Consider the following 21,694-nt stretch of genomic DNA (forward strand, 5'->3'; position numbering starts at 1 on the left):
ACGAATTAATGGAACTAGTTGGACTATAGTACACTTCATGGTTGGTTTAAAATGAATGGAACTAAATTTATATACAGTCAATAAAACTCTGATAAACTCTGATTTTAAAGTTATATGTAGAGATAACTTCCTTGTGTCTTCGGGAAAGTTGTTTATTGTCCTCCTTTTGGTACAATTTGTCTTCCAGTGGGACAAAGAATGGTCCTCTGTACGATCCGGAACATCCGTAGAAGTGGTAAATTCATGAAATTGGAGTTAGAGCTGCGCAGTTTTTAGCGTAAGTACTTATTGATAAGTTTTAAGAAAACATATGGGGTTTTGGCCCAAATATGTACCCTGGAGGGCTAAGGCTGGTCCATTGAAAGATTCGAAACATGCGTAAAAGTAGTCAATTCATTAAACTGGTTCTAGAGCTCCATGGTTTTTGCGAACACACTTGTTGATGTGTTTTTAGAATTAATTTTACATTGTGGCCAAAATATGGACCCTGGGGATCACAGACTGGTCCTCCGGAAGATCCGAAACATCCGTAAAAGAGGTAAATTAGTTAAACTGGTCCTTTAGCTAAATGCATTCATTTGTGGCCAACATATTGACAATTCATGAAACTAGTCCTAGAGCTCCATGTTTTTTTGTGCAAGCACTTGTTGATGTGTTTTCTGACTGAATTTGGCATTAAAGCCAAATTATGCGCCCTGGAGGCCACAAACAGGTTGTCTAGATGGTCCGGATTATCCATAAAAGTGGTCAATCACGCTTGCGACAACGTATGAAAAATCCGTGAAAGTTTTCATATATTTTTTGGACAACTTTGCAGTGACCTTGGCCATCTGAACAACTTTGCAGTGAACAGTTATTTCTTAGAATGCCAAAGTCTTGAGATATGATACAAGCACAAGCTCTTACATACACTAGCGCCGTGTAGTGAGTAGGTTCCACACTTATTGTCCGTCATTTTGAATGACTTGATTAGCTTACCAACTATGTAGAAGACTGTATTTTCCTAGTAAGTCAGGATCTTGTGAAAAAGCACATAGGGTAAATGTTGGCTTCGGCACCCATTGACTGTTTTTGGCAACCAAAATTTAAACGTTAATTTCACTATGTTTTACCATCAACACACTTCCCTGAATGTATTAAAACGATTCTTTAGTCTTTCAGCTTCAATCTGATTATATTTGTATGACCGATCAATCCTGTAATGCCAGATTTATCTTCAAATGAAGCATACGCACCACAAAATGGGGTTGATTTCGAGTTGCCGATAATAGAACAGCTGGTTAACACGCAGTTCTAATGGCTAGGTTGCAGAAGAAAAAGAGTCTGCCAACAATAGTCACACTCACCTGAGTAGTTTGGAGCGTTGTAAAAACGCTTTAAAACCGTTTTGAAAAATTCTATCGATTGGAATGGATAGAGAAGCAAGCAGCAGATGAATGTAAACAAACAGACACGTCATATATGAGCATGACGCTGAGAAAATGCTAATAGAAGTGCGGACGCTGCTTAGATTGACAAGAATACGTAAATTCCCCTAATAAATATCACATATGCAATAGCACCGCGTAACGGGAGCATTCGCAACTAACCTGTTCTTCATGTGAAAGGCCTTGTCCACCGGAAAAAAAACATTGTTGAGGACTGTATTTTCCATTAAAGTCAGGTTCATGAGATATAAATAGCACATAGTAAATCTCATATATACACTTACGCCGCCTAGTAACTGAACTCTGAACTTATATGTGCACCATCCGAAAGACCTTAGTCACCTGAAAACGTTTGCCTAAGACAGTAACTTCCTATTTCGCCGGGATCACGGGGTATTCCATTTTGGAACCAATTAAATCAAATCCCACATTCTACGTGTAATCGGAATCACTCTAGAACAACGTACTGCGGACACGAGACGAGGCGCCCACTGTTGTGGCGACGGTGTGGCATCATACAACATGCCAAAAGATCATGTGGATGTAATGTGGCGTAAGGCGAACCTCGACAAGCTTTTTTACCATGCTAGCAGATGCCACTCCGCCGCCATTTCAGAAAATACCTTGACTAACCCTAAGTAACTAATCTAGACCTGCTTGGCTATATTCAAAATTTACAAAGGTTTTATTGCAGCTGCAACCATTACCTACAGCTTTATATCGGTCATATACAATGCAAGTCATGGAACATTCTTATAGTTGTATACAAAGCCTCTATAAAGCTTATAAAAAAAACCAACTGATGCTTATGCTATTTTCACTTATGAAAGGTTTTATGATTGCCTTGAAGTATAAAAAAAACAATATGAATTGCCCTTATAAAACCCAAAAATAAATCCTTTTATTGCTATAAGTAAGCGCAATAAAACTAGTTGGCCATGAAACAGTTATTTTAAAACAATTATAAGCATTCAGTTGCAACTTGTCAGAAGTGTAAATGGGCGGTTTATTTTTACAACATAGAAAACAATCAAAATTTTCCGGTACTTCCAAGCGGAGCGCAAAGAAAATCAACAGTATTGTTTGCATGAGCCCGTTTATTTGCTACACTCAGCCACAAACCTTCGTGAATACCTTCAACCAAGAAAAAATGCCGCTGCATTTTCTGCGGATATCTGTAAAATTAAGATGATTCCATCAAATTCATTTGATTTCTGCAACTGAATGCTTATAATTGTTTTAAAATAACTGTTTCATGGCCAACTAGTTTTATTGCGCTTACTTATATAGCAATAAAAGGATTTATTTTTGGGTTTTAAGGGCAATTCATATTGTTTTTTTATACTTCAAGGCAATCATAAAACCATTCAGAAGTGAAAATAGCACAATCATCAGTTGGTTTTTTCATAAGCTTTATAGGGGTTTTGTAGATAGCTATACACGGAGAACAAATTATAGCAGACGCAATCATTTTTCCAGTCAAAATAACTAGATTGTTCAATTGTTTTAGAGATAACCCGAAACTATAGTTGTTTCGACTATATATAGAGGGTTACAACTATAGTCCATAGTTGGCTCCTCGGTTGGCTCAACTATATTTTTCAGTAGATGAACAAACGTCAAACTTCAAAATTCAACTATGCTTTAGTTGTTTCAAGAAAACTATTGTTAGGAAAGCAACATTTTACAATGTTTATTAAACGAACTACTCTTCATTATCAACATATTAAGGAAGTTTGTTTTGCTTCTTTATCACACACAACTGCAAAATCATAAAAAAGTGAACAAGAACATTCAACATAGATTTGAACCGTGTTCATCTGCGTGAGAGCCAGCTATCTTATCGCCTGCTCTACGCATCACATGTTAAAAGTATGTGGATTTATGATGATCACTTGACTTTTTCTAAATACAGGTATCTCTGGGCTGAATAACTCCCATTTCAGTTAAGAGAAACCGGGTATAAAAGGGAGAATTAGTTGCGATTTATATTTCCCTTTTGCGCTACCTTTATGAAATGAGATGAGAGCATCGCAAAAGTGAAAGAGCCAGGGGTAGGGAGTTTGCCACCTAAACAAAAATCCTGAGTACGGCTCTGAGCGAAACCCATAAGACGAGGTGCCAATCATATACAGTAAAGGGCCACCCACATTAGATCCGTTTGCGTTGCGTTGACGCAAATTTGACAGTTAGACAATAGATTTTGCTGTCACTTTGCCGCAACGCGTCCGATCCGGATCTAATGTGCGTGGGCCTTAAACCCCACCATATAAGCGGTGGATGGTACCGTCTGTACCATATGCAAAGTCTCTAGAATTTAAAAGTGAAAAGATTTATTTTAGCGCTTCCTATGCGGATCAGTTTTGAACTATTGGTGTATACCAAAACATGGTCCTAATTAAAATAAGCAACTATGCTCAATAAACCAACTCCCGGAAATGCCTCGTTTCGGAGTTATTATTTTGTCCCGCTAGAGTGTATTTCTGACCTGGAAGGTCATCAAAAGTAAATGATTGGGAGCAGGGCATTTGTACAGACAGACATGCACAATACCTGACAATACGTTCCTGCATTCCCGTGGATTTCAATTTTTAGTAGTTTTCAAATTGACCACAACTGGTCAACTACCATGTGACGGTTTGGCGTTTGAACACATCTACAAACACAGTGTGCTCAACAGATGGCGGTAGTGTTTTAAGGAATCGTTTTCCTGTTTTGGTGCTATCAGTGAATCTCAAATAGATCTGATTTTTACGTGCCACTAATGGCACTGCAGCTCATTGAAAAGTTTGGTAACTTTGACAATACCTTATTTTTCGATGGGGATAAGACCGTTATTTCATACATAAGAGTGCATCAAATTCATCAGCCAGTATCTGAATATGCACTCAATGTCGTGCCCTTCAGCCCTGCTAGGGTACTCATTCTGCCATCCAACAAAGCATAAACCAGGCGATGACATTTTCGATGGCACGCTACTGCTTTGGCCAGAGAAGCACGTAGGTACGCATACACAACAGTCGATCGGTTGATCTTCACACGATCTTCGGCTCGTCTTTTGCCATGATGGGAGGACCGTGGACAGGGGGTGAGGCGGTACTGCGCGTGGCCTATAGCGCATATGATTTATTGAATATATAGGCAGACAACACACTGCTCAACGACCAGCTGACAGGAACATGCCGTCTTGGCCGATTGGGGACAAGTGCAGCAGCACACCTTCGATGTTGAAGTGTGTTGTTGAATACCCATTTAAAAGACAGACACAACACAACAGCAACCAATCCGCCCTGCACCGATATTGGTTAGCCTCGAAAGGTCATAATTAATCTGACCCAGATGGCAAAATATAGAAAAGGAGTAAGAAAAAAAAAAACCTGTACGCCGCGGCCAGTACAACAGGTTACTAGAGCCAAGGGTGAAAGGATGATGCATTGGATTCCACAAGTTGGTCTCGTGGTACGATCGTATGTCGAAAGAACCACCAACCGGTATTGGCTGCGACTCTGCGCAGCGCAGCATCAGCCAACGTTACTTCATATTATCGTGATCATGGAATCGATCAACAGACAGACGTATACGCTATATAGTTACGGAGCATAGCGGAGAATTGTGTCGTGGCTAGTTTGGTTCGAGCATTGCACTTAAAATTAGCGTTTGTTACGGTTCAATTTGAAGTAGCAGAAAAGGTCACGAGATTAGTGATCTCTGGGTACACCGTTCAGCTGCTACTAGGTACTTACAACGGTCGCCAGGCAGCTGTTGTTGTTGTTCTTCAAGATCTATCCAGATATAGGCAGGGGCTCTTCACCCAAACGAACACGGCACATGCTCATTCACGTAGCGGTAAAATGCATAATTAAAGTATGTTTTGAATTAAAACAAAGATCGCACAAAGCCACGACCTTGGTCTCGATTTTTAAGTTGCAATTATGTTACCCTCCAGAGGAGGGTAGGTGAGTGTGCTTTGATTCCATATGCAAAGTGTATAATTCAAAGCTAAGGGCTGTCGATTTGAATGGGAATCGTGATTTATACAGACAGACGGAAGGTCAATATGCACGGTCTTGGCTGTTGTTTGGAAGTAATGTGACATAGCAGTACAGGAGATTGCTAGGGTAAAACGATCAGAAGGGTAATTCGTTATGGTGTTTTGCAGGAAGACATAATTGATAACAAGAAATTTTCAAAGACACTTCCGAGACTGATTACTAAAGTTGTATCGTAAAATAGATGATCTTGCAATCTTGTGAGAACTCAATAGAAGGTCCTTTTTTCTCTAATCCACGTTCAGAGAATTTTCTGAACAAGTTAAACGAATCCAGGTAAGTTTAGTTGATTTTAATGAATTTCTACGAATATCGAGGAAACTTCAAGGATAAGAACCTGGAGACGAGTCTTAAAACAAATACCTAAAAGTGCTAAGTGAACATTTAGCCAATCTGAACAACTGTGATTACAAGTCATGCGATTAACAGCAACTTTGCTAACATTGATTGGATGTAGGGGATTCAATACCCGGTGGTTGCTATAATACCGTAATCCGGGGGCAAATTGATCACCGCGGTGAAATTGATCATTATGGGTTGCATTTTTAGTTGTCACGTAGAAAATAATTATAGTGAAATCTTGATAGCATTTCAAGATGAGACTCCAATGATTTCATTGACGAGTTTCTCATCACAAAAAAGTAGTTACAGCATAAATTTAAATTTTATTCAACTGATAGCAGTCACTATTAGCATTCAAACAAACAGTCCTAGGGTTTGCAACGATTGTTGTCCTGTAATATTCTTATTCTTATATTACACTATGTTTAAATTTATTCTGGATAGATAATCTCACCAGCGAGAGGATCTGGCCATTTATTTTCGTAAGTGTAGATCAAAATTTCTTCTGGCTTCGTAATGGCTAGATGCTGTTTGTTTAGGTTAGAAGTTGGATCACGGTAGGTGTACCTCCAAGTCTGTCAAGTACACTTTCGGATACACGATATTGAAGCAATTCTTAGCTTTTACATATACGGAACAACATAATCCGGTGCGTTTTCTGTAAAGAGGTCCGAATTCAAAATCCAGCGCACATTGAAACGTCATTGGAATCACTTCGGCATACGCCCTGAAACGCCAGAGAAGCAAATTAAAAAATATCTTAAACTACCAAGGTTATAAAAAAAAAACTAGAAATAGCCTTAGAATCGATAAAACTTCCTAGGATCTCTGAAATTGCTTCAAATACGGAAAAATGACAATAAATTGCCAACTATTGAGGGGGAGAAATGAACGGGATTTCATATTTTATGAGTTAACAGCTTGATGAACGAGTTTAACTTTATCCAAGCAAGTACCTCAGCACATAAGATATATGGAACTCGATTATCAAAAATCGACCCCATTTCAGTGATTTCAAGTTGTAAGACATCGATCTGTCAAACTGATTATACCAGCTGTAAGATAAGAAAGGAGATCAAAGGGATAGACAATTCTATTAAAATAATCCTAATGAGGTTTTTGATTCTATGTCTTCTTAGCACTCTTGAACTGATGTCTTTTTATTGCCTTCACACAGCATAACATAAATTAACGTTTGCAACTGCAACTGCCATGTGTTAACTGCTTACAATTTAGTTTTGAAAGCGATACGTATTGCTTTTTGTAATGATGACCAAAACTGGAGAAACTCCAAGCGAATACTTGTTTATTTCTTTAAATTTGCGCGGGTATTTTTTTTTTCAATTTTCTTTCTCTATGATAAACTTAGATAACAAATGTATCCTCCTTTTTCATTAAATAGCTGTTGTGGAACTTCTTCTTCTTTGATCTAATTCGTAAAACAGACATAAATCTCTGGATATTGTGTTTTGAGCTGACCTTGCATCTTTCCATTCGCAAGAATTTTGCATGAAGGACAAATGAAATCGAGCGCTTATCGATACCTGTAACACCCATGGTTTCAACTTTCTCTATGTTCCTCAATTGCGTACAATTGAATGTTTCTGCTCAAATCCCAACACAAAGATCTACTGACTGGTTATCTACAATATGACTGGTTTACAACGTGCTTGATTGACTTTTGTCCGACTTGAAAACACGCGTTAATAAGTCCTTTGATAAGCCCCCTGTGCCCTAAAGCTCGTCTAAACAAGAATGGCCGCATTACCTTAACAAGTCGCCTTTTCGGTCACTCTGTAGCTCTTTACTCCTATGGAAAAGTGCGAACGTCAGTCTATGCGTGAAACATTTTATTAGACATTTCCTTAACCTTTCACTCCAGTGAAAAATCCTATCTTAATCTTTGCATGAAGAGATAGCGGCTCGCTGGTACCATGGTGGAGTGAAGAGAAAAGACAAAATCCGCTAGATTTCAAGCACAGATTGACAGATTGGATTTTATCATAGGAGTAAAGAGTAGCAGAGCCACCCTCAATAACAAAACTTACGCGTTATTTCAAAACTACTAAAATTTGGGTAGAATCCTCCCAGATCGGTCACAACTTAACCTAATAAAAATGGGTAAACTTTGTTGGGAGTGGCAAGTTAACAAATGGACAACATTGGCATGGATCCGACCGACGTTGTTCAATTGTTAACCTGTCACTTCCAACATAGTTTACCAATTTTTTGATAGGTTCAGTTTTGACCGATCAGGGTGGATTTTACTCAAATTTGAGTAGTTTTCAAATAGCGTGTACTGAGCATGCAACCAAATATCTGCTTTTTTTTCATAAGGACCAACGTAAACACTGACTTTTCCACGAATTTCTTGAGAAGCAAAACTCGCTCAAGTAAGCCACCACGACGGTTGTGTAAAGGGAAAGTCGCCCATAGCTGATAAAATTGCTGGGTTACATGGATTGACTTTGAATAACAAGATATTTACGAAAGAAGCCATTCCCAACCAACATTTTCAGCTTTGTAAGCCAACTTTTCCAGCATTGTACTGTAAAGTAGCTGAAAAGAAGCTGCAGATACAGCTACAAACAAAAGCTAGCAAAATAGTTTTGGAGAGCGTTTTTACTCAACTTTCTCACAACCATTATTCAATTTGTCAGTCGCACTGAATAACATCAGCCAATTAACGCTAATGTCACTTCTATACACACACTACCCAACTTTCAACTTGTAGCTGCAAAACAAAGCTAACAAAGTGAATATATTACTCATTTGATGGCTTCTACACAACCAACCACTCTTGCTGAATAACATAAACATCAAAAGTGCTTTTTCAACAACTAAACCGCCTGTACTCAGCTTATAAACTGTGTTAGAGCTACTTCGGAAGCATTTTCACAGTCAACTAGGTTTATTTTTAGACGTGTGCAGTTTTACAGCTTTTACTCTGCTCTTTTATAACTAGTCGAGAAAAGTGATTCATGTGCACTATTATAAAGCCTCTACTCAGTGATTTTGTTGTAGAAGCGAATGTTGATTTGTTTACATAAGTTCAAAGTGTTGGCGTAGCACAGTTGGTAGTGTCAAGGTTTGCCAATTAGGTCGTCTCGAATTCGATTCCAGGTTCCTCCGGTGCAGGGTAAATAATTTGGTGATGATTTGTAACTAATTCCGATTAATTTGATTCACAGCAAAATAAACTCAATAAATTCCTTCATAAAAAAGCGTAAGCAGTATTTAACCCGGCTTCAAGAGAAAGCTGTGTAATGATTATTGGATAACCGGGAAAAGGTTGAATAAGCGCCTATCAAGTTCACACACAACTAAACAGCATGATAACAGCTGTATAGAAGCGTTAATGGGTATGCAATAAGAACTTCTCCCAACCGTTCCAACAGCCATAAGTAGCTGAGTAAGTTCGCCAGATTTGCTTGTATAAAGGTTGAGTAAAGGTTTCTTCATATTGTATAACGTTTGAATACAGCTTGAGGCTGTATAAATGAAATGAGTAAAGCGTTTACGTTGTGAAAATTGTTAGTTGGGTTGCTTACGTTTACGACATTGGTCCACATGAACGCTCAGTGTCGAATCCCGAAAATTTAATTTTGACAGTTCGATGTCCGACTATACCAGTTATACCACTGAGGCAACACAAAAAAGGGGTCAACTTTTAGTGATCAGTTTTTCATGAAGTTTCACATGAAGTTTCACATATGTTATGTGACCTCAGGCTTGAAGCTGGCGGTAGTAGAGCAAAGAAACTGCAATAAAGGGTGTACCGTTTAAAATCCGCACACACTCAAATTGCTCTAACTTTTGATTCGATGGGTAAAATTAATTGAAATTTTTCGTAGACATAGTTTAATGTGTATTGTTTACACTCTGTGAGTTGATTTCATCAGGTGCGCAAAAGTTGGCGACGAAAGAACAGTACGTGTGCGAAAAAGTTTTGCACGAGTACTTTGAGAATAAGGATCTGTCGCATCGTGCCATCGGATAAAAAAAGTTGGGAATCGTGAATGCCATGGTGTCTGGTAACAAAATATGGCTCGAAGAATGTATTCCGAAAAAAAAGCCGTCATGTCAACGAGAACGATCACAAACGCGTGGTTGGGGCCTTTAAACGGAAACCGAACGCCTCAGTTCGAGATGTGGCTAAAAAGTTGCATGTGAGCAAGACTTTCGTGCAGAATACCAAAACTCGAGCTGGACTACGTACGTTTAAGGTTCAGAAGCCCCCAAACCGTGACGAGAAACAGAATACGGTCGCAAAAAGCCGTGGCCGGAAGTTGTACGACCAGAAGTTAACGAAACCACACTGCTGCCTAATGATGACGAGACATATGTGAAGACGGACTTCAACCAGATTCCAGGAAACCTGTATGTCATGCCATGTATGCCAAGGATAAGGGTGATGTTCCCGAGAACCTCCGGACACAGAAGATGTCGAAGTTCGCCAAGAAGTTCTTAATTTGGAAAGCGATTTGTACTTGCGGAAAGTGGAGTGCACCTTTCGTTACCGCAAGCACTTTGAATGGACAGGTGTATTTGCAAGAGTGTCTTCAAAAGCGACTTCTCCCTCTCCTGAAGGCTCACGACGGTCCGACAATCTTCTGGCCGGATTTGTCATCATGCCACTACACGAAGAACGTGCTAGAGTGGTTTAAGGCGAATGATGTCGATTTCACGCCGAAAGATCTGAACCCCCTAAATACTCCGGAACTGCGCCCAATAGAAAAATACAGGGCCATTATGAAGGAGCACCTTCTAAAACGACCTAAAGTGGTGAAGAATGTAGAAGAAATGAAGAATATGCAAAAAACTGTTGATTCTGAGGTCATGCAGAACCTCATGGCTGGGGTTAAGACCAAGGTTCACGATTTCGGATATAATACTGCCAAAACTAACTTTAATTGTTTTTTTTTACTCCCTGAAAATTTGGTGATAATCGGATAAAAGCTCGAATTTTGAGAATGCATTTTGTGTGAGCGGATTTTAAACGGCAAACCCTTTATCATGAAAAAGTGCAGAACCCAGTTCAAACCCGATTGAATGTGCTGATAAAAATTATTTCTTCTACACTCAACTCAGCTGACAGTGAAAACAACCTTAACAGATAAACCAACTACCTACATGAATTTGAATTTTGTTACACGCTTTTTCAAAACTACCCAATTTTGGGAAGAATTCACCAAGATCGGTCAAAATTGAACCTACCCAAAAATGGGTGAACTGTGTTTGAAGTGACAAGTTGACAAATGAAGAACATCGACATTAATCCGATCGACGTTGTTCAACTTGTCACTCCCAACACAATTTACCCATTTTTGGGTAGGTTCAGTTTTGACCGATCTGGGTGGATTCTACCCAAATTAGGGTAGTTTTGAAATAGAGTGTATAACAACATTATCTTGATCAAGGCAACCTCTGATTATCGAAGTCCACACTAGTTTTTCTTCATTCATGGCTAGATGTTCATTATCGCCAGTGTTGTTGTCAATATTAATATTCGTCTTCATCTTGGTGAGGTTGATTTTGAGGATCAAATGCAAAATGAATATTTTCATTTTACACAAATATAGCGCTGTGGAACTTTTCGTCATATATCGCGAAAATCTGTCAATGACGATGACAAATCTCAGCACTGGGCAGATGCACATATTTCATCCATTTTTTACAGACTTCCTCAGGGCTTGTGAATTTTGACATCGGGGAAGTCTGCAGTCTAGGTGAATAAACTTCTAGTGAATGTTAACGATGGCTATGAAAACATAAAACGGAATTCAAATAAATTTCTCCGCTTACTCCAATTCCTCATTTTATATTTTTCAAAGTTTTTTTTTCAAAAAAGAAACAAATTTTGATCTGTGAAATTTATTTCGGATTTTCACTAACCATTCCTCTTTTTTTATTTAAGACAAACAGAGAAAAAGATCTTGACCTACCATTGCGTACACACATTTTCGTTTTTTGTTTATCAAATCATCAAATGCTTTGTAGAAATTGGCAGAAATCCATTCATGTTTCCATTGGAACTGACAATCAAAGTTGTAGGCCATTTTTGATTATTTTCGCTTGTAATTATTCAGAAAATATCTTAAAAACATTCAGAAATGAGGGGAAATGGATGTAATGTCGGCCTAAATGTACCTAATATGGGCCCATACATAAATTCAGCAGTCGACAAAATGTTCAATAACGACCAAAAATATCCATTAGTACCGTCCCAATGACGCGTTTATTTATATAAAACTGATAAATAGCAGATTTTTAGCGATGGGCCCAATCTTAGATTTAGATCCATAGGCCATCATTAGAGCCATTTCCCCTATTAATTATAAATTAATTAATTTACGACACTCGTAAGATTTGGATTTGAGTTTCTTGACCATGAACGATATGTAAACAAACAAAAACATTGGTATTTGAATTCCGTAGTTTTCGGAGATGTGAGAGCGGACAATTCGACGTTGTTAATTAGATGTTCATGAAGATACTAACCAAGATGAACGAAGAGCTGCAATAGAATAAATCCACAGGAATAACAAATCCTCTAGCCTAGCATTACCCGCAGAAAAATCCGTTCCCATATTCGTGAACTAGAGCCGTGATCTATAGGGTAGAGCACTACTTCGTCGTAATCGCCCATTTCCGTTCTATCGATCAGAAAAGATCAATAATATCAATGATTTCACCAAATAGGTAACTCTAAGACTATAAGGTCCCGAAGAAATGTGCTCAACTTTTTGGCTCAGCTCTGGTACTCTCTTCGGTCACAAGCTAATCGATGCACCTCTCGAAACATAGGAAAATTCACGAACCCCTAATTTTATCTGTCAAACTTTCATAGCGAATCAAAACAAACATAGTGTAGCCGGCGTCGGTGGTGTAGTGGTAGGCGTGACTGCTTTCTAACACCCCAATGGGTCTGGGTTCAATCCCAGCCGAGATCGGTGGGATTTTTCTAAGGCATAAAAATCTCTGGTCACGTCTTCCTTCGGAAGGGAAGTAAAGCCGTTGGTCCATGTTTGTTGAATGGGTGCAATATCCTACGCAGGTGTGGAAGCTGCCTTCCTGCACATTCGATTGCCGTCAATGGATGGCAATCGATGTCCATCGGTGATTGGCACTAGATTGCGGAACAAAGACCGACGTTAAATAAAGGAAAAGAAGAAGAAACATAGTGTAGTACTAGAATTTCGACTAGAATGGAGTACGTTAATCGATTTGCTTGGGACCAATAGGCTATTAGCGCGCATTGTATGAATATTTACGCTCATTGTTCACAAAACAAAAGAAGCGCTCCTATGCGAATCCCCTTTTTCTACGTTTATCCGTAGGACGAAGGAAATTTAATGGTGTTTCAATGCGTTAGGACGGAATTGAAACTCGTAGGAAGAATTTAGAATCAAGAAGCAGTATTAGATTTCACACAATATTTCAACAATTTGTGGCACTTTATCAAATCCAACGGTACGAATGGAAAGGTGAATAAATTTAGAATTCATCTTTGACAGAAGTATTCAAATTTTTGTTCAAACCCATTCAAAAAAGAAATTTTTTTTTTTTTTTTTTTTTTCTTTGTTATAGAGATTTTTAGCCTGAGGCTAGTTTCAAAAAAGAAAGGTTAAGCTCGGGTTGTGCTTAGTAGGACGGAAATTAGATCAAAAACCCTAGTTCACGGTGTACATTTCCTTCCGAATATGGAAACGGATTTTTTTTCCGAGTACGTTAGGCGCTGTGTATTTATGGATGACATCGATTTTTTTTCAAACATAATAAAATGTCACTAGACACTATTTAGTTTGAGAGACACAATCGATCTAAGAGGAAGAGGAGACAATAGGGGACCTTTTATGAACCAATTTTCTGTCAAACTCGAACCTGCGCCTGATTGGTTGGGCGAACGTATAGAAGTGCGAAAATTTTTACAACAGGGAATATATTTTTTTGCATTTTGACAGTCGACTTCGTCTCCCATAAGATAATTTTTGCACGGTCGTTTCCGCGAGAGAAGAAGAACACATCACAGGCAAAAATTAACCACTTGTCTCCTCTTCCTCTTAGCTATTGATGTACGGAGATTAGCAATATGATTGACGAGCCATATCTTTCGATAAATAATGGAGCAATAATACTCGTACTCATCCTTAATCAAATAATTTCATGTTCGCACGTGAGATTAAGCTATTAGAAAATTATTCAGCATCCTGACAGCACTTGTCGCAGACATCCAAACTGTTTTCAAATTTCAGTTCGATGAATTCAATTTTAGCACAGAGAACAGTCGTCCAACTTCGGTCAGAAACTAGTGTAAAGATAAGTGGGAATATCGGCGTTACGTGGCGCTAGCATCTCCTGATTTTATCTATAAAATTTCCAAATTTCGACCAATTAGGCACTAGTATCGATAAATTTTCTATTCTTGGTAGCGCCAAGACCAGCACTTAGTGTCTAGTGTAAGTTGTGCAACGCCAGTGCCATCAGGGTTTTAAGTGGGGAAGTCGCCGTTAGTGGCGCTTTTTTAGTTTAGACTTGGTTACATTTAATGAATTTTCACTTCAATTCGACAGATGAATTTTCTTCAAATAAACCTGCTATTCCCGCAGACTTATTTCTCACAGACCAGGAATCAATTTTGACATACGCCTTCTCGAAAATCGACCAGTCAACAACAGAGGGATTCTCGAACATCTTAATTTATTCTCGAAGTGTCAAATTTAAGTGAATATTCACCAAATGGAATACCTCCTAAGTAAAAAGCCTGAATTTTTTATGAACTTAATTCAGTCTCTTTAATCCTAAGTATAGTAAAATGGCTTCACTTTTCGAAAGGCATCTAGTTCGAAGTTCCACATATGTTATGTGGTTTCACCATAAAAATTTCACATATTAAATTTCATTATCGCTGAGATATCAATGCAATGAATATTGTTTACATTAAAACTAATAAATCTAACAACTAAATAAACTGGCTATAACTAGTTTGAACCGCATTCAGAAAACGGAACTATCACAGCTCCCGCAGGTGTGGATAAAAGTGCTAGGTAACTCAATCGGCAGCAAATCACACTGTCATGCACGTGATTTGCCAGCCGACCACTGATCGGGAATTCGAACCCGAAGCAAAGCCCGGGTGCACTCCATACATCCGGGATCGCACAGCGATAACTTTGGGAAACGGCACCAACATCCCCCCACCTTCCAGCAGCAGCGGTCGAATTCCAAACGATCATGCCAGCCAGCGTAGGTACGGGAAATTCAAAAGCTCTTTTGCTCGAGCTGGCTACAAGATTCTTGCCCAGTTGCCAACTCATTGCCGGCGGATGCTGTCTCGTGGTGAAAAGATACCGAATCCTACGTGAACTTGACTAAGTAGGTATTTTATGGTGCGCTAATTCGGAACGAGAATGAGAGAAGAAGAAAAACAAGTCACCGACGAACGACGACGACGTCGTCAACGCGTAACAGGGTGTGTGTGTGTGGGGGGGGGGGGGGGTTGGTTTCGGCTGCTTGAAGTGAAGATCAGCATTCAAACCCGCCTCCTCCTGTGTGGATTGTTTGGTTCCATCCATGAGCTCATATGCATTTATGTGAACTTGAGAACCTGACGCGACAACGTTCGTTCACGGGGAGAGAGAAGTAAGAAAGAAGAAGAAGAAGAGCGGACGCGGATGATGTACGCGAGGAAGAGACTGCGGGTGCCTCTTCGTTGAATTAAAATTCAAGGTCTTGTAGAGTAGTAATTTAAACACGGCGCTAGTTGAGGAGATTTATTTTTCAAGACATCACAGTGTGTTTCGTGTCTTTCTCCGTTGCGTCCCCCTGAGACATCCCGCAGCCTTTCTTTCTAAGGTTTGGGTGACCAAATTTCGATGGTAAAAGCTTGTATTTACACGTACGACGTTAATCAAGTTTTGATAATCGCTCTTTTAGATTTAATTTGTAACAAATTTGATCAACGATTGACAGTTAAATGGTTCGGTGTGGAAAAAAGGGTGTCTAAAAATACCATTTCTGGTAACTGGATTTTGACACACACGACTAGTTCGATCCTGCGTTCGTTCTGTAAGAGTGAGCGTGCGGGTACTGGTTGAGATGTCGTAAGAGCCGGTTTGTTGGCTGGTCATTCAAAATCTATAGACCGACTGGTGGACGATCGTTTCATTTTCATGCATAAGGTAGGTAAGGTAGGTGAGGGGCGAGTAGGTACTTACGTGACGCGCATTTCTCCGGCACCGGCAGTGTTAGGAATCGGCCCGGCTTCTGCTGTGGCTGGTTCGCTTTGATTTCATTGATGGCAGGCTTTGGTTCGGCTATGCAGAAGGCGATCAGTGACGCCAGCACTAATATTAGTAAGTTCATCTGAAAGTAACAACACGAACCTGGGTTTAAGAATATGAGGGGTATTTGCTTCTAGCAAGATACGATTGTGAGGTTGAGGTTGGTACGTGCAGGATTTGCGAATGGCATGATTTTGTGAAACTGTAATTATGGCTTGAATATCAAATGTAAGTGTGGATTCCTTGCATCATCTGTACATGTATCTTACAACAACACCACATCTTACAATTGCAAGGACAAGTCAACGAAATAGCAAACAAACCATTCGATCGCTCACGGAGAGGTGACCTATACTGCTGCAGTTCATTTTCTTGAACACCCAACTCAGTCGCACCGTTAAAAAGTTCACCACCGGCCGAACTGAATGAGCTTCGGAGAAGCTGTTTTTAATTCTATATTGGTCAGTAAATAGAATTAAATTAAAAAAAAACCTAAAAAAAATAGTGTGTAATTGTAATGGATTAATTATTGATGTTGGTTTGCAAGTAAATTTGTTGCAGCATATGGCTCAAGATATGAAATATGTGATTTTTTTTCTTAACCAAGATCAGGTAAAAAAAATCAGGCCTAGGGATATAATTTTCGTTTTAAGCTGCACTACACGCTATTTCAAAACTACCCAAATTTGGGTAGAATCCGCAAGGATTGGTCAAAACTGAACCTACCCGAAAATGGGTAAACTATAGGTAAGATTTATGTTGGAAGTGACAAGTTGACAAATGAACAAAGTCGATTGGAATCATGTCGATGTTACCGATGTTACCCAGTTTTGACCGATTCGAGTGGATTCTACCCAAATTTGGGTAGTTTTGAAATAAAGTGTATACCGGTGTAGAGCAAAATCGTAAACCAAAATTATTAAAGATGTAGACATAGGATCTACGTTTTTTTTACAAATAAATGCTAGTGAGCTGTCCATGGCTCTAGTTTTTTGGCACCACTGCATTGGTTTAACTGCATTGCAAAAACGAATATGACATATGTTGGTACTGCTTGTTATTGATTGTCGTAGTAGGACTATTATGCTCAGCTATTTCACCTTCTATTGCACTATACCAGCCATGGATTATGTAGGATGATCAATGAAGGTTTCATATGATGCGAATATTGACAGTACTGCGTTAAAGTATTTTTTGGTTACCTGGGTAAAATTCAAATCTTAGCTCCCGCCATAAATGGGTTCGGGAAACCATTTTTTAAATAAATGTAATCGTATTCTATTTGCACTAATATTATTAAACCAACTAATGTGACAAAAGTCCAAACTGTTTGAAATGGATTAAATTTGCTCAAATGCATCTTTTTCAATTGGAAAGCATGCTGCTTCATGTGGCCATAAATCTAGCAGGCGCAATCGAAACACATTAGCTGGCAGCTTTTAAAATTTATTCTGCCAAAGCAAAGAATGCCAAACAGCAAATTCCAGATGATCATCGTCACAGATGTAGATCCTGTTCTATCTCGCCAGCTCATCATTGACATTTTCAAAACCCCAATCTCGTTTGCTGGTCGTAGCCGCCAAACAGGTTCCACTACATTTCGCTGGTCAGCAGCCAGCAGTCTACAAAATTCTGTTCTAAAGCTTTCAAGTTTTGAGCTACCCTTTCATCACACGATCCAATTAAAACACATATCGCAAAGTCTCAAACGTGTTTCTCGGTTTCCATTTCGTTTTCTAGAACATCCATCCATTATCTAACCGCGATCGAGATCGATGTTATGAAATCGAATACTATCGCTGCTATTATTAGCCTTTCGCGGCTCGCGGGAACCTGCCAGAACTAGGTAAATCTTACCTTCCAACACAGTTAATTATCTCATTGGCTTTGTGCTGAGTGACAGATGGCGTACGTGCAGTTGTCACTTTTTAGTAGCATCTGCCACTGCACCACCACCACGGCATCCACCCTCCATCAAATGGCAACAACTAAATATGTATACAATGACGACAGCAAACGTTCTAAGGTAAATTACCCGCCATCACCGCGTGATTCAGTGTTCAGATGTTCAGAGTTGTACACGATCTTTGACATGATCTTGACTGAAGGTAGCGAGATCTTGCCGCGAGGGGAATCGGGGGAGCTCGTTAAGAACAATGAGAGAGTGTTCAATAAATGAGGCTTTGTTGAGCGAGCGCACATCTTTGATGGCAAGATCTTCGAGTTACCGGTTTGGCTGGCAAGATCACCTGGCGGTGTCGAGGCTATTCGGGTGGGTTTGTGTCGGTACGGAGGATCTTAAAGAAGCGTTGGTTTAATTGAAAAATTATTTTGATTGGCCTGTCCAATTACTGCGCTGTTTACTTGATAATTAACATCGGAATTGCGTTTAATTGGTAAACTCATGTATTTAGAGCTAAACACACCAATAGGATCATCCGGGTTGACTGATCAAAAGTCAAAACCCTACCGTTCGTCGTGGCAACGTTCGATGGAGCCAGTTTGGTCAAACCACGGCACACTTTCACACCACAAGAGCGTGACATGTTTACCACCTCAGTCAGCAGTGATCAGCGGTTGCGGAAAATTTGAAAGGCGCTTAACCAAAAACTGGTGCAATGGGTTCGCGCGCGAGGAGCTCTCGAGAGTCTGGCTCTATCTTATCCGAGGCTTCATGGAGAGTGCTGCTGTTGCTGCAGCTTAAAAACATTCCCTTCAAATCATCGACTTAACGAAATTACGTCGTCACCTTCTATGTTGCTCTACTGATGCCATGCCAGGCATGGATAGGTAACAATCACTTTTGGTTTATGTTTTCATTTTCGTAATAGCTGATTCAAGAAGCGTTGGGATTGTAACACTTCCAAGAAGGTACATTCATATCTGGAGGTTGCGTGATTTCCCGCCTATGAGAGGCTCTTCAGAAAAGGCTTTCGTAGATATGGAAGGTGCCTCGTGATTGAAAGGATTTTCTTCTTGTTTTCGCTCCGTGTTCGGGGTTCCAAACGATGAATTAACGAAATTGAACACATCGTAGGTTAATCTTACATAAAACTAGATAATACCGTGATGAGCGATGATCAGCACCCGAGCGAAAATTCTCATCTCATCACTTGACTCGTCTGCAGTACCAACTGGGAACTGTTTTAACCAAATGACCAACTCATCATTAATCATGCGATTTTTATAGATCCGCCTGGTGATTTACGACTGTAGAACCACACTCAGTACTCTGTGTACGGGTTACCGGTTGTTGGCTGCTGGTTTATCGCCGATATGATGGAGTTGGTTGACTGGTTCGTTGTGTAGAGTGTATAACATTTGTGTCTTCTGAATTTGCCTCCTCCAGCAGTGATAAAGAGGCCACTATCGTCTATTTTTTTCAGTGATTTTTTTTAATGATAAATTGAATCCTTGGCATTCCTCATGTTCAAGTGGAATTCAACGAAGGTATTCTGAACTTTGTTCGCCGCGTAAAATTTCCATTCGTTTAATTTTGAGCATCAGGGTTCGCATGAACAACGAAAATGTTTTCAATTTTTAGTGCAACATTGCTGATATTGCGGTTGATTTCACAAGAAATAGGGGAAATGGATGTAATGTCGGCCTAAATGTCCTTAATTTGGGTCCATACATAAATTCAGCAATCGACTAAATTTTCAATAGCAACCAAAAATATCCATTAGTACCGTCCCAATGACGCGTTTGTCTATATAAAATTGATAAATAGCAGAGCCATTTCCCCTATCTTTTAAATATTTGCCGAATCTGGTGTTACCTAATTAATTTATTAATAAATATTAACTAGGGTGCAAAAGTTGACACTTTTATTCAAATGGTGTAAAGAAACCAAATAATTGCTGGCGATGACGTTGTACCTCATTAACTATGGATATTTCTCGCATAATATTTGAAAAGGGCCTATCCTCGTTGATCGTTTCTCTTCATAGATTTTTTTTCTTTGGTTTGCCACGGCAACATAAACGAATTTCTCACTAAGCTCGCAACACAGTTCGACAGAAGATGATGTTGGATGTGCCTTAAACAACACACAGATTGGAAAATTTATTTGTAGTCGGGTCATTCGCGAAAGAGAAAGTCGATGACGAGAATCGATCAACAATGATAGGCCCTTTTCTCGTGTTGCGCGAGCTTTTGACCATATAGAGCAGTAATCCGGTTACTATAAACCTAATAAGCCATATATTAGGCATATACCAGTTCTGTGTGGGTAATGTCGTTGATTGCACCTTCGAAAAATCGTCTCGTCTAGCAAAGATTGACAGTTTCTTAAGAGAATTTTCGGTGGAGTGAAAGAATAGTATGAAGTCCGCCATGTTTCACGCACAGTCTGACGTTTTCTTATGGGTTTTACCAAGAGCTACAGAGTCACCGTCAACGTCATCTATTGTGGGTTTAGTGGTAATTCGGTTAGCGGCGTCACCCGTCGTTCAGGCGTATTGTGCATGCCAAGAACTGAGGATTCGATTTCCGCACCAGCTGGTTGAACTTTTCGTAAAAATAAAATTTCCTAACTTGCCTTTTGTGTTGTGCGTTGTCTGGTTGAAGACGGTGTCAATTGTTTTTTTATACAACCAAAAGAAGAAACTGCGGGTGCATTGACATGGGGTTACCAAAATGTATATTATTCGTACATCAACTACTACACACTAAGATTATTTCACCGAAATCTGTGAAATTTTACCGAAATCTCAACAGCTGAATGTTCGGTAAACAGTTCGGTGATTTTTTCTAGATTTCCTGTAATTTTTCACCGAATATATGTGAAAAATTACAGGAAATCTGTAAAAAGTCACCGAACTGTTTACCGAACGTTCAGCTGTTGAGATTTCGGTAAATAATCTTAGAGTGTAGGGTTATTCATGATGAATACTACCTTGAACAATTTCAGATTCGGAATCAGAAGACTATCATATTTTCAATAAAATCCATTGAATGCAATCTAAGATGGGTTTTGATTACCGGGCCTTCTAAGCTGACTGTTTGATGTATCCAACATGTCCACATCTTTGCAAATTTGAAATGATAATTACCAAAATGGCGAATGTATTAAACCTTGAGCAGTCTCACGTTAAATGGACACCAGAGCTTTTCTACGGTGAGACCTAGAACTACAATGATGGCCAGTTATTTAACGCACATCTTTGTAGAACATTCGGATGCTATATGTTGTCAAAGTTCGGCACAGCACGAAGTTGACTATCTAAAGCTGATCAGATCGGTCGTCCTTAACCGCCACGAGATATGGATTGAATTTTGCTCGCTTTTTACTCTCTATATACAATTTTCACACTGCCGTACTCTAACGGAACTATCAACTCTATACTTTCATATCCTCATCTATCGTATAAAATTACCACTTTAAGTCAAAATTTGCCGTTAAGCATCTCCATCTCGTTAACTTCACGCTTGAAGTAATACAAACATGATTACCAGCTGAACATTGCATTAGGTCCTAAGTAACATGGACAGATTCTCTTCGTCGACTTAGGCTTTGTTTCCCCACTGCCATGTAATGACACACCCAGGTATTTTCAGCACACAGACTTAGTCAACTTTTTGTTGGGTGGAT

General features: G+C 39.4%; 1 protein-coding gene across 1 annotated transcript in view; it reads right to left on the reverse strand.

Moving 5' to 3' along the window:
• The window catches only part of slf (C-type lectin domain-containing protein slf), a 40,551-nt gene that overhangs the window by 5,481 nt on the left and 13,376 nt on the right, over positions 1-21,694 (reverse strand). Inside the window, exon 2 of the mRNA XM_065228232.1 lies at positions 16,036-16,183. Coding sequence (XP_065084304.1) covers positions 16,036-16,183 — 148 coding nt within the window. The remainder of the gene's footprint in view (positions 1-16,035; positions 16,184-21,694) is intronic.

This window comes from Ochlerotatus camptorhynchus, unplaced genomic scaffold (assembly GCF_037179485.1).
Source record: "Ochlerotatus camptorhynchus isolate MF236.1 unplaced genomic scaffold, CSIRO-AGI_Acam_v1.1 ptg000284l, whole genome shotgun sequence".
Classification (NCBI taxonomy): domain Eukaryota; kingdom Metazoa; phylum Arthropoda; class Insecta; order Diptera; family Culicidae; genus Ochlerotatus; species Ochlerotatus camptorhynchus.